Source organism: Phocoena phocoena, chromosome 1 (assembly GCF_963924675.1).
Source record: "Phocoena phocoena chromosome 1, mPhoPho1.1, whole genome shotgun sequence".
In the NCBI taxonomy this organism is placed as follows: Eukaryota; Metazoa; Chordata; class Mammalia; order Artiodactyla; family Phocoenidae; genus Phocoena; species Phocoena phocoena.
The window spans coordinates 76,216,807-76,230,602 of NC_089219.1; the positions used below are offsets into that span (position 1 = coordinate 76,216,807).

The 13,796-nt window shown below is 36.1% G+C and overlaps 1 protein-coding gene across 1 annotated transcript in view; it reads right to left on the bottom strand.

Moving 5' to 3' along the window:
• Nucleotides 1-7,714: 7,714 nt before the first annotated feature.
• The window catches only part of ODF2L (outer dense fiber of sperm tails 2 like), a 30,886-nt gene continuing 24,804 nt past the window's right edge, over nucleotides 7,715-13,796 (bottom strand). The window contains exons 11-14 of the mRNA XM_065874109.1: nucleotides 13,136-13,221; nucleotides 12,891-13,053; nucleotides 10,407-10,532; nucleotides 7,715-7,939 (exon numbers count right to left, since the gene is read on the bottom strand). Coding sequence (XP_065730181.1) covers nucleotides 7,811-7,939; nucleotides 10,407-10,532; nucleotides 12,891-13,053; nucleotides 13,136-13,221 — 504 coding nt within the window. The 3' untranslated portion in view covers nucleotides 7,715-7,810. The remainder of the gene's footprint in view (nucleotides 7,940-10,406; nucleotides 10,533-12,890; nucleotides 13,054-13,135; nucleotides 13,222-13,796) is intronic.

Below are 13,796 nucleotides of genomic sequence, written 5' to 3' on the forward strand. Positions count from 1 at the left end.
AGGAAGGGAGGATTCATTGGCTCTTTGCCTGACTACATGAGCTGGGACATCAATCTTCTTTTGCCCTCAGCACTCTTGGCTTTCAGGCCTTTAGACTCAGACTGGAATCTATACCACTGGCTCTCAGGCCTTTGAGGAATGCCACTGGCATTCCCAGGACTCCAGCCTGCAGACAGCAGATCATGGGACTTTTCAGTCTCCGTACATAATCACATGAGCCAATACCATATATATTGTTTTTCTGGAGAATACTAACACAACCTAGAATCTGTCATACAGAGTGAAGTAAGTCAGAAAGAGAAAAACAAATACCGTATGCTAACGCATATATATGGAATTTTAAAAAGCGGTACTGATGAATCTAGTGCCGGGGCAGGAATAAAGACGCACACGTAAAGAACAGACTTGAGGGCATGGCGGGGGGGGGGAAGGGGAACCTGGGATGAAGTGCAAGAGTAGCACTGACATATATATACTACCAAATGTAAAATGGATGGCTATTGGGAAGCTGCTGCACAGCACAGGGAGATCAGCTCAGTGCTTTGTGACGACCTAGAGGGATGGGATAGGGAGGGTGGGAGGGAGGCTCAAGAGGGAGGGGATATGGGGATATATGTATATGTATAGCTGATTCACTTTGTTGCACAGCAGAAACTAACACATTGTAAAGCATTCATACTCCCAAAAAGATGTGGGAAAAAAAATTTTAAACTCTGATTAAGAAGGACAAACTTCCAGTTACAAAATAAATGAGTCATGGGGATGGAATGTACAAATGGGGAATACAGTCAGTAATATTGTAATAATTCTGTATGGTGACAGATGGTAAGTAGACTTATTGTGGTGATCATTTTATAATGTATAGAAATATCAAATCATTATGTTGTATACCTGGAAGTAACATCGTTTATAGGTCAATTACACTTCAATTAAAAAAAAAAAATCTGTGGACTTCCTTGGTGGCACAGCCGTTAAGAATCCGCCCGCTAATGCAGGGAACACAGGTCTGATCCTTGGTCCAGGAAGATCCCATATGCTGCAGAACAACTAAGCTTGTGCACCACAACTACTGAGCCTGCGCTCTAGAGCCCACAAGCCACAACTACTGAGCCCACATGCCACAACTACTGAAGCTTGTGCGCCTAGAGCCCGTGCTCCGCAACGAGAAGCTGCCACAATGAAAAGCCCGCACACCATAACAAAGAGTAGCCCCCGCTTGCCGCAACTAGAGAAAGCCCGCGCACAGCAACGAAGACCCAACACAGCCATAAATAAATAAATAAATAAATAAGTAAATTTATTAAAAAAAAAAAAAGTTGTACACCTTAAACTAACACAATGTTAATAAAAAAAAAATCTGTTACTCAGGCAGTTCCAAAGTAAATGAAGGAGGGGGAAAAAAGAACCAGAGATATGACTAAACCCCTCATGACCACAAATATTATTGATATTTATTTTAAAAGACTGGTTAGTTAACATCTTAATAAACTTCACGTAGAATTAAAAGACCAAACAAAAATACTGATCAGCAAGTCCTAATTAAGAAAGTGAAAAGGCAATTCACAGAGAAGTAGAAACTAGTTTATATAACTCCAATGAAAATTCATATCTGGAATTCATTTTATACTAACTACAACCTAACCTGACTTTTAACAACAAAAGAAAATTTTAATACAAATGGATAATACAATAAATAGAGATGTGGGAGAATAAACACCAGCTTCAGGTATTACTTAAACTGCTAACAACTAAATATTAGTGAAAAATAAAAATATAGCCTTCTAAAATTATGAACAAATATTAATATTTACAATTACAGAATTCCATATAATTTTCAAAGCATGTTCACATTTCTACTTGACAGTTATAACTAAATCGAGAGATGATGTGACCAAATTTATATTCATTTTAATGTCGAATGAGAAGATTTGTTTTTACTAGATGCCAGGCACTAGCTAAGCAGTGGAACGGCATAACAGAAGTAGTTCTGCCAGCATTGAATTGTTACTCCAGGACAAATGGCTAAACTGCAGATTATTGTAGCAAATGGCATGAACAATTCTGTGTTTCAAGAACCTTGAAATTTCTCATGGCATTTGATACAATAATTCACAGCTGGGCATTTGTCTTAAAGTCATAACTCGATGCAGGCAATGAATTGTACATGATGATGATATTCACTGCAGAAACATGGAAACAACTATGCAACAATGGAGCAATAATTATTATGATGTATCCAGAGGTAATGGGACAGTAAGTTTATTGGTAGTGCGTGATCATTCTCATGTGACCCTATCTTGTCAATACTAGGATTACCCCTTTTAAATTATTGTAGGGAAAAAAGATTCGTTTTCATTTACAGTTCTTTACTAATAAATCTGAACATCTTGTAAAAATGTTTATTGGTCATTAGTAATTCTTATTTTATGAGTTGTCTGTTTTTATCCTTTGGCCATTTTATCTGATGGACCTTTATATTTTATTAATTTGTAACAGCTCTCTATATGTTGGGCAGGAAAAAGAAAGTATAGAAATCTTTGTGTCTGTTTTACCCTCAAGTGTTATGCTTGGAGTTTTAGCATGAATCAGATCATTAGAAATTACAATTCCTGTTTCTTAAGATGCTTCAACTTCTGATAGTTTTCATCTTCATGGATACTATCAGAAAGGTTAAAATACAATTTTTCAAGTAAGATAAGTTCAAAATAGTAAAAGCCAAGATAGACTTCTAGCATAGAAATGAAAATTTATAAAGTTTTAAGGTAATTAAGTGTGCTTATCTGTAGAAGTGAAAACAAATCTTTTAAAAATAAAAAAGTTTTAGGTAATATTACATTCAGGTAACATTCAAGAAGTTTTATTATTTTATTATTCAAGACGTTTAATTATTAAGATGAAATTATTTATTTTTACTTAAGGACCATTTACACATATCTTACCACCTTGGGTTTAGATGTCCTCTTTAGTTAGTTCTTTTTTTTAAGTGATATGGAAAGATATCTATTTTACTAAAAAGCTGCAAAAAATAAACTTTAAGCTTGCCAAAAGCATTCACAGTATATAATTAAAATGTTTCTAATCAAATAATGTATGATAGTTAATCACAGGTTTACTTTTTATAGTTTTAGCAATAATCAATTGTCAATATTTTCATCTACTAATAACAAACTAGATAAAGGGCTCCTAACAGTTCTTCCCTCCAGTGCCCACCCCAAACTATGCCTACATAAGAAGAAAAGAAGAAAGATACGAAAGTTATTTTTAAAAATAAGACTAAACTTTAACATTTTAAGGAAATCTTAAATTTCAAGGAAAATATTATTTTTAAATGTTTGTGTGTGCATTTGCGTGTGTGTGTGTTATCTGAAAGTACTGCAACTAGTTGTAATGTTAAATAAATCAAAACTACTAAGTTACACTTGGGATTTAATCAATTCCCAATTCAGTAGCATCAAAAGAAAAGAAGACAACATATGGGATTTTTAAATTATTTCTTAGACAGGAAAAAAAGAGAGAAATTCCAGTTAAATTATCTGAAGCAAACAGCTATTAAGTGAACCCATTCTATTGAATACCTTCCTGACTCCCAATACCAGCTCCCTCCCATTTTCCACTGTGGCCTCTGGAAAGCATATCTGATTATAAACAAGGTCTCTACATCCTAGTCTCTTCAGTCTCTACCTCTGCCTGAACAGAAACCTGACCCCTCACCTAGGAAACTGCTTCCCTTGCAGCCCTCAGGAATGAAAGCTACTCATTCTCCCAGACTCCATATAATTTCCCTTTAGTAGGCAAATCCCCTCTCCCTACTTTGAAGATCAGATCTAGTGGCAATATCACTAACCCATCATCTATCTGTCCATCCAACAAATACGTACTTAAGTGCCTGTTACGTGCCAGGCACTGTGTTAGCTATAGGCTACAGAACAGTAAATCCTCATAAGGGTTAAAATCTAGTGAGACAAATATGAAACATAATTACACTGAGGAGGGGGACAAGGCCTTACGGCCATGAATGTGAGGGCCAGGACATGCAGGGCCTTGAGGGTCATGTTGAGGACTCTGGATTTTATTCTAAATCCAATCAGAAACCACCGATAAGAGTTTCAAGGCTTCATTCCTCCCTGGAGTCATTACTCATCCACTCACATTTAACCAGGATGCTTGTCCTTCAGCTCTACCCAACGCCTTCTTCATCCCAGAAAGCTTCACACCCAAGGCTGCTCAGCTCAACATCCTGGACTCCAGTGACCTCCAGCTCCTCCTCAAGCAGGATTCTCTCCACTTTCTCCTTGTCCCAAATTACTCCACCTCTGAAAATCAAATTCCAGTATTCCATTCTCAGGCCATAACCTCTCACCAAGCCTACTCTTCTTCCACTCTATACCTATTATGCCTGTCCTTCAACCTTTAAATTATTATTTGACTAGAAAAAACAACTGAAATATAATCTCATCAGAATAAGTGAAAAGTTACTACTACTTCCTCCACCCCTACCAAGGCATGTAGGCTTTTCTACGCCTTCCTCCATGCCCATACCAACATATGTGAACTTATATACACAAATGGAGAGATGCTTGTTTTGATTACAAAAAGGGAATCATACCTAATACAAAATTCTGTGATTTTTTTACCCTAAAAATAAAAATCATGCACAAATCTCAGGCCAGTAGATATAGACTGAATTCATTCTTTAAAGTGCTGCATGCACATTGCTCCAGGTACAGATACTGCCTGGGGCTCCCCTCCAACGTGAACTTCACTTGTTTCTGCAACAAACTTGCTGACCCCAGAAAACCTCGAAGGAGACTCTTCAGTGGAGTAAAGTGCTTCCATTACTGGTAGTTGGAAAAACACTGATACTTGTGACTGAAAAAGTCTGGGAGCAGAATGGCTGCTCACAGCACCGCAGCAGAGGGTAAGAGGTTTCAGGCCCATGAGTATTGAAGTCATCATGCCTTTCACCACTTAGTTTGATACTGCCCCAGAAATGTGCAAGGCTGGCTGCTGGCAGGTACTGAGGGAAACACAACCATGAGCAGGCAAGGAAAATTAAAACTCACTTACGGCTCTTGCTCTCGGAAAGAAAGATGGCCAACACAACAGAAACAGGAGATGGTTGCTGAGGTAGGACCAATGGAAGAAATAAGAGAATTTTAATGAACAGAGAATGGAATTACAGTGCTGAAAAACAAAAAAACGAGAAAAATCCCAACACTTACGGGAACTAAAAATCAATCCTGACTTCTTATTTAGAAATTCAGTACCCAATAGAAAAAGAGAATGACTGCCCTTGAGAACCATGTAAGTGGTTAGAAAAATCAGGTGGAAGAAATACCTCACAAGAAACCCAGTGACAGATACCCTGAGGGAAAAGGTAAGCTGTGTGGAGGTCAGATCCAGGAGACAAATCAAGGAAGAGGAAAGGAACATGTGGAGAGGTAATAATCCCATAAATAATGGAAGGAAACTTTTAGAACTTAAGAAAGTCATGAGGCCCTGAGTATCAAGGATAAAGAGAATATCCTGCCAGCCTGTTAGTGCTGTGGGAACAAGGGCTTTTTGGGATGATGGGACGTTGGAAGCAAACACTACTTGGGGACTCCAGGGGACTGACTCTGAATCTGACGCTGAGTTTGGTTCAAACGTCAGAAGAGCAGAATGTCTGTGCTTAATGTTTCACATGGAAACATTAAGCACAGAGACTGTTACAGTTCTCCTGGCTCCCACAAACTTCCTTTGTTATTCTGTGTCACTAGCATCTGAGTACTAACCTTAGGGACTTTGCAGTAAGTCTTTTCCTTCCACAGTCCAGCTGAAATATTGTGGGGACCAATTTTTAAACGTCATATGCACAAATTACTTTGATAAAAATTAAAAATATAAAAAAGAGAAAGTGTTCATCGATGAAGCAATGCATGATTGTTAAAAGAAACCATTACCTTTATTTATGAAATATACATGAAGGTAGTACTGTCATAGTTAAGAGCAGAGACTCTGGATGCCTGCTACTTACTAGCTGTGTGACCTTGTGCAAGTTACTTAACTTTTCTGTGTTTTGGTTTCCTGAAGAGTAAACCTAATTAATAGCACCTTTCTCATCAGACATAAAGATTAAATGAATTAATACATGTACTACACTCAGAACTTTGGCACAGACTAGTACTCAATAAATAACAGCAATGCTGCTGCTTATATCACAGCCACAGAAGTTAATCCCTCTATGCTTACATTTTGTCATATCTAAGGGAGGAATATGAATACCTCCCTCTCTTAACACCCATCTATCTACCTATTCACAAACATCAACTGAGTATCCATATCAGGTATTATGTGGTGGCTGAAACAGAATCATAAATAAGATACAGTTCTGCCCTTAAAGAGTTCACAGTCTAGTGGGATATACTCAAGAACCTTAGTTTTCTTTCACGTGAGTATTTCCTAAGGCTGTCTTTGCCTTAGGAGATGAAGAAAGGACCACAAGGGTCAAGCATGTGTTTTAGTACCACAAGTACTATGATTTAAAATTAAAAGGCAACTCTAATATTGTTGGCAATTGCTGGGAAAGAAATGTGGCCAGTTTCCGAAATTACTGTATTTTGCTATTTGGGTCACAGGGAAGTAAGCCCCTGCAGATGATATGGCAGTCTTAGGAGTGAGGGGACCAGAGATAAACAGGCCCCCATTTCTGGTCAGAAGTGGATAAAACACCTTGGGGGGACTAAGCTCTGTTCATAGGCTGGACTGTGTAGTACACAACTTGCCTCTTTGAACAATCTTTTGAGACCTGAGTGTTCTTTGAATAAACAGCTCTCAAGCCTTTCTCTGAGAGGAGTCACTACTACTTGATCCCTTGTCAATTACATCCATCCCCTTTTAGAGTATCTTGCCTTGACACATAGGCTAGGAGGTTACAGAGAACATGTTCTTGGTAGCTCTTCTACGTCATCCCAATAACAAACACCTTATTCTAAAGCTTCCTGGGATTAAGAGTGTTTATTTTGATCATCCCACGTGAGTTGGCCATGGGTAGGGGTGGGACAAGTTATTCCCCTTTCATCTTTCACTTAACTCAGGGGTTTCAGAATGTCTACACTAATAATATCAGACAATCACTAACATAAGATGAAGAACAAAAGAGACTATGAATTTATAGGAGAACCTAAATGCCTATTCTTTATAAAGAAACAATGCATGCCAACATATTTTCACCTGTTACCATCAGTTGGCATTTAGTAGCCATGACTTAAAATTCTATATTTAAAACCTCACAGGAATTATAATGGCATCTCAGCATATTTGAAACAATATTAAGTACACTGAGACCTTTGGTATCTTTAGAAAGTATGCAATTATATCATTATTAAAAATAATATCCAGAATATTTTCCTTTATTATATTAATATATAAATATACAGCACCATAATGTAAAACAGTTATATACATTATTTAAAATCATGTATTTGGCTCATAATTGGCCTAGGTTTATTACAAATTCACTTGAGTGGTTGCTACAAAGAATGATTCTGGCTTCTTTTCTGTGTGTAAAATATTCCAAAAACCAAAATAAATAGATATTAATCCAGAGCTAAGTGAAGATTATCCAGCAAAAAAGGAATACTAACATGTATCTTGTTTTAAAGTTTCAACTGGATCATAAATTATGTTTCAAAAATTTTTACATAAAAACCCTAATAGTACCACCCATAAATCATAAAATATAGCAACAGATAGTATATTTAATTTTTATCTAATTACTTTTTAGACTCATAGTAAAAACCTATTGCTTATAGAAAATAAATCCAACAATTTATCCAAACATTGTTACATAAGAAGTTTTAAGAAACTGTAAATAATTCTTAATACTCTCATTTTGATTCTCCGACTTTTCAAGACTATGCTGTATTTCTTTCAAACATACTTCCTGATGTTGTGCTTTCTAAATAAAAAAAGAAATAAAGATAATTAATAATGACATTCATATCAAAGGATAGTCATAATATAAAATTTATATACACAATAATTGAATACATGGTTTTTAATTTTTTTAAAGAATCCTAACATCTGATGTGTTGATTAACTTAGAGCTCACTTTTCTTTAAAATCTAGAATAAAGCACATACATGGTTGATCTCTACTGTGACAGAGTTTGTTGTAATACACCTTCACTTAGCCCCAAATTATTACATATTTAACATGATTAACTCAAATGAATTTTACTTAAAACTGTCACAATTAATTTCTATTACATTTAACATGACATATTTTAATACTAGTTTTTGCCATTTTCTTTGCCTAAAAGAATGACTTTTGCTATCTTAAAAACTGATAGAATTCTAGTTTTGATAATATGAATATTTTATTTTTAGAATCTTTTAAAAAATAAAATGAACTCAATATCATAGGTATTCTTTGAGGAAAAAATTTTAAATGTAATGTATTTTTAAAATATTCAGCTGCATATAAATTCCCAAGAGATCTGTTCATTGAAAATACTTTAGATAGACAGGCTGCAAATATCACCTAGCTTCCAACTAAAATGTAGGCACCTTGAGAAGAAAAAATCTTTTATATCCTTCCTATCAGGTGTTCAATGACACCCAATACCTTGTGAAACTGAGCGATGCCCCCAGGGGAAGTGTGGTGGGTGGTATGAAACAACTTGCTAGGCTGAGCTACACAAAGTCACAGAATGGATACAGTGAATCTTTGAGGAACATTGATTTTACTCAACAACTTGGGACGGAAAAATATTAATACAAACACACATACTGTAAGGTAGAAAGCAAAATATACATGGATTTTAGTATAATATATAAGACTCCAAAGACATTTCAGGCTTCTTGGTCTGAGGTAAGCTGCTGAGGGTCACCCTTGGGTCTGTGCAAGCACTCCGCCCTCCCCCGGAGCACCTGGGCAGAAAATCTGTAGAGGCCTGCCACTGTGGGCAGGGCACCCTAGAAGACACCAGCATACAATTAACTATGAGACAGCCTCTCAGGGTGCTTACGGTTCAGATGGAGCTAAGGCTTGTATACAAAACAAATACTGAATTGCCAACTAAACTGCCCCCTGGAAGGGAAAGAACTCATAAACCCATTTTCCAGCAATGTCTAAATCTATGGTTAGAATTCTAGTTTTTTACTACTGTAAAAATGATCAGGTTTAGCAAAACATCAGATCTTAAATCTACCTATTTTAGCAGCTTTAATATTCCCAAGTACTGGGAATATTATAGCAAACACACCTCATCTTAATACTTATTTTATTTTTTCATAAGTTTCAATTACACAAAGAATGTCACACATATTTTACAACAGAAAGTCTGACAGTGAGTTTAAAAAAAAAGTTTTGAAATAAAGGGAAGGCCTGTGCTAAATTAAAGATGAGAAATGTTTTGTTCTGATTAAATTGCCATGGAACTTTTGATGGCAATAAAATTAAAATATTGCACGTCAAAACTCATTTAACTTTTGAACCTTTCAGGTTTTCAATGATTTAGATGCTTGGGAATGAAAAAATAGTTTTCATGGAGTTTGGCTCCTGGAAAAAATAAAGTATTATTTCCTGTGTCACTGTTAAGTAGATAGTTTTCAAGTAATTCAGTCCCAACTAGCGCCAGCTTTCACAGTTTGTTATGTCATCTGACTGTTTCATGAATAGTTAGGAAAAAACATTAGAAGACTAATTAAACACAGCCAATTTGGTATTCTCATCTCATGGCTGAGTGGACCAAAGCATCCACTTCACATGCAGATGTAAAATGTTTACTTAACACCAACTTATAACTTTCTAAAATATAATATGCATTATTTAAGACATATCAAAATCTAACTCATAATAAGTATTTATCTTAAAAACTGAAAAATTCATATTAGAAAGAAAATAAGTCAATGATATCTGTAACTTTCATGAAGCATTTGTCATGTAAAAGTAATATGCAGGGAAAGGGCCTGATGAGACTTCGGGGGAAATGTAATAGATGCTACCAAGGATGCAGGATAATAATTCTTTGCTCAAATGCTGACTTTTTTTTTTTTTTTTTTTGCGGTACGTGGACCTCTCACTGGTGTGGCCTCTCCCGTTGCGGAGCACAGGCTCTGGACGCTCAGGCTCAGCAGCCACGGGCCCAGCCGCTCAGCGGCATGTGGGATCTTCCCAGACCGGGACACGAACCCGTGTCCCCTGCATCGGCAGGCAGACTCTCAACCACTGTGCCACCAGGGAAGCCCCCATTTTTATTTTTTATGATTTATATTATTTGTTATTTTTAATACTATCAGTAAAGCAATAGCCTTGATTCCCCTCACTTTGTATTTTAATTGTTTATAACTAAACTCCAAGGTAAGAATGCTAAATGCTAACTTATTTTTAATGAAAATACATTAAGCCATACTAATACTTACACTGTTCATTTTGCAAATAAGTTGATTTTGTTCTTCATTTTTCTTTCTAAGCTCAGTTTCCAGATCTAATATTTTAATTTGTAAAGCCCTTTCTCTAGATGACATTTTCTCTATTTCTTCAGAAACCTGTAATTTTAATTAAAAGAAAAAACTAAATGTGCTTTCTTTAAAATATGATTTAAAGCCTTGACATAGTTATACTGTATCGCTTCTTTCCAAACAGGTATTATTTGGATATTAGACAATTTAATTAGAAAGTGTTTAAAGATGTTCTATCTTGAGAAACGCATAGTGTAAGCATGTATTCTCCTCTTTGCTGTGTAAGTACCTGAAAAATTAGCTTGAAGTGGAAGAGGTATACGTATTTGCACTGCTCTGTGACGTTGGTAGGTTTTCCCCAATACTATATTTCTATAACCTGTTGACCAATTGCCATGTTTTACAGTATTTATATTTACCATGGTGTCTGGAGTGGTGGTGGGACATATAAAGTCCACAACCAACGCTGATTATAGACTTGGATGGACATAACTGGGGGCAGGGTAGGTGAGATTTACAACACACACACACACACACACACACACACACACACACACACACACACGAGATTGGTCTTTCATTCATTCACTTCCAAAATGTTCTGAATTTGAGTTTTCATATTTCTCCGATGGCTTATTTTAGCAGAAAGTCTAGCTTAGCTACATTCATCCAAGGATTCAGATACTTTGGAGCCTATTTGCAGGAATGCTGGGTTGGATCCATAAGAATGACAGTGGACACAGGGACTAGTTCAGGAGCAAGGAACTAGTAGAAAGGACTGTCCTCTAATCTCACTCCCATGGACTAAGTTCTAAGTTATTATAAAGTTATTTACAAAGATTTCTTGTGCACAAATTCCAAGGGTGATTGTGAGGATAGCAGGATTTGAAGCTGTGGGAGAAAGGGCCCTCAGGACAAGTATCTGTGTCCTTTACAATGTCCAGCAGTGTAGACAATGGTGACAGTGCAGTGATGGCACTCCTCATGTGGTAGGAACTAAAGACAACCCCATATTCCATTGTAGCAGGAAAGAAAGGAGAGGGCAGACACATCTCTGGGAACTGAACTCTTGTGAGAAGGAATCTGAGAGCACCTAGCATTTCCAAAGTCCATTTAGTCTGAACCCAGGATAAAGTCACTTCTTATTTTCCTCCCAAAGGTTGGGACTGAGAAATCTGGATTACACATCTATCATTGGCAGTACATTTCACTACTTAGCTTTCATTCAATGATGTGTCTTTCAAAGTCAATTTAAATTGCTTTCCTGGAGTTAAAAAAAAAAATCAAAATATATCTATATGACACTTACAATTTAAGAGCCACATTTCAAGGATATCATATGTTATCTCACCCTTGTGGAACTGCCTTTAACAGGCTTGGGAAAGGCCATGGGTGGAAGAGAGTCTAGAGAGATAGATTCAAAATTTGGTGCTGGACATGTTAAGTTTGAGATGCCTATGTTAAGTGGAGATGTCAAATAAGAGCAGAATATATGAATTTAGATGTCAGGATAGAGAAAAGTCTGGGGCGGAGATATACTTCTGAGAGTCATCAGGGTATAGACAATCTCCTTTTGGCGTCATTCAATCCTATGAGGAAATTCATCATCTCCATTTTATCAATTAAAAAACTAAAGTTTAGAAAGTAGCTTGCCCTGGGTCAGGGTATAATGTGTCAGAGCCAGAATTCAAATCTACTTCTTGTGGATTCCAAAGCCCACCTCATGTCTTTCAAGATTACATTTTCAAATCACTTGATAAATTTACCTCTTCTTTGAGATCTTCCTGAATCATTTTCCCCCCCTCTCCAGATTGAACTAACCACACCCCCTCGGTGTACCTTGTATCTTCCCTGCATTGTAGCACCTACTTGCTGGATGACATTTGTTTGTTCACATGTTATCTCCCTACTGGACTGTGAGTGTCCTGAGAGCTGAGGCCAGGTCTTATTCATCTTTGCATCATAAGCACTAGCAGAATGCTTGACAGACAGTGAGATATTTATTAAATGCTATCCAGATGGATTTAACCAGAAATTAATTCTTGTCTGTATTTATTTACACATCAACATTTGCCAAAAGAAAAGGGAGTTGAGCTTTATAGCTCACTGAATCCTGATCAAAACCAAAAGGTTCAATAATTTGCATATTTGCTGTGGTTTCATTTAAAAAAAAAAGAGGGGGGACTTCTTTAAAGTGTTTTCCATCTCTGCCCTTTACCCTGCCACATCATCATTTATTTAGTGAAGTAACTCTGGACCAGTAATCTATCTGTTTAGCTCCAAAAGGGAAAAGCAGGTAAAAAACAAAAATGTAATTGCTCCCTTCACCCTGTCATCAGGATAAAAACAATAACTGTAGGTTTGGCAAGATGAGATACTGTCTGTTTCAAAAGATGACTCTTTGGTAAACTAATTAAAAAGGTTCTGAATAAAGGCCATCTGTACCTTTTGTCTTCCTTCTTCTACAGCAGCTTCCAGCTGTCTGGCCAATGCTCTGTATTCTGCAGATTTCTCTTTAAACTCAAGATTGGTATGCTTAAGACATCCTTCTTGGTTTGCCAGCTTCTTTTCAAGCTCTTTATTTTCTGCATCCATCTGTTCTAATTTTCTTTTTACAGAAGACATATATTTTAAAATTATACTGTGTAGAAAAAAAGGTAACACCAATTTTAAGTCAATTTAATACTTACTGTTTAAGGTTTTCACATTTCAACTGAATAAGATAATTTTCCTCTTCCAGAGAAAGCTTTGTCAGAAGATCATGATTTTCATCAACCTAAAAGAGAAAAAAGTTTTCTTGGTTATCTTCTTTATAATCAACTTCCGAAGAAATCTATATAGTTTATCATTAGAACAATTATAAAAAAGAAGAAGGTATAAATATTATTATTACTCCTATACAGAGAGACACCAAGAAATATTACATTGTTAAAATACAAGTTCTTAAATTCCTGGTTAATTTAAAAAAAACTACGTTGCCTCACGGAAAATCTACGAAAAATTTTACTGAAAGATGGCAATTAAAACATTCTGAGTAATGTTTTATTGAAAAAGAACATTTATTAAGTAAATGTGAAGATTTTAAACAGTATTCTCCTATTGTTGGATACTTAGGGTTACTCTTACAGTTTTCTGTTTCACTTACAGATAGTGATTGATAATTGAATATCTGTGAAGTTGTAACTCTGAGTAAAAACCATATTTGTGAGAAGCAAAATAAAATAGATAAGCAAATCAACCAAAGACACACCTGCCCATGCCAAGACAGAATATTCTTCCCATTGCTTCAAAAGCTATATTTAAATAGTTTAAGATGTTTTGAAAAATAAAAATAGAATTTTTCTTATAATT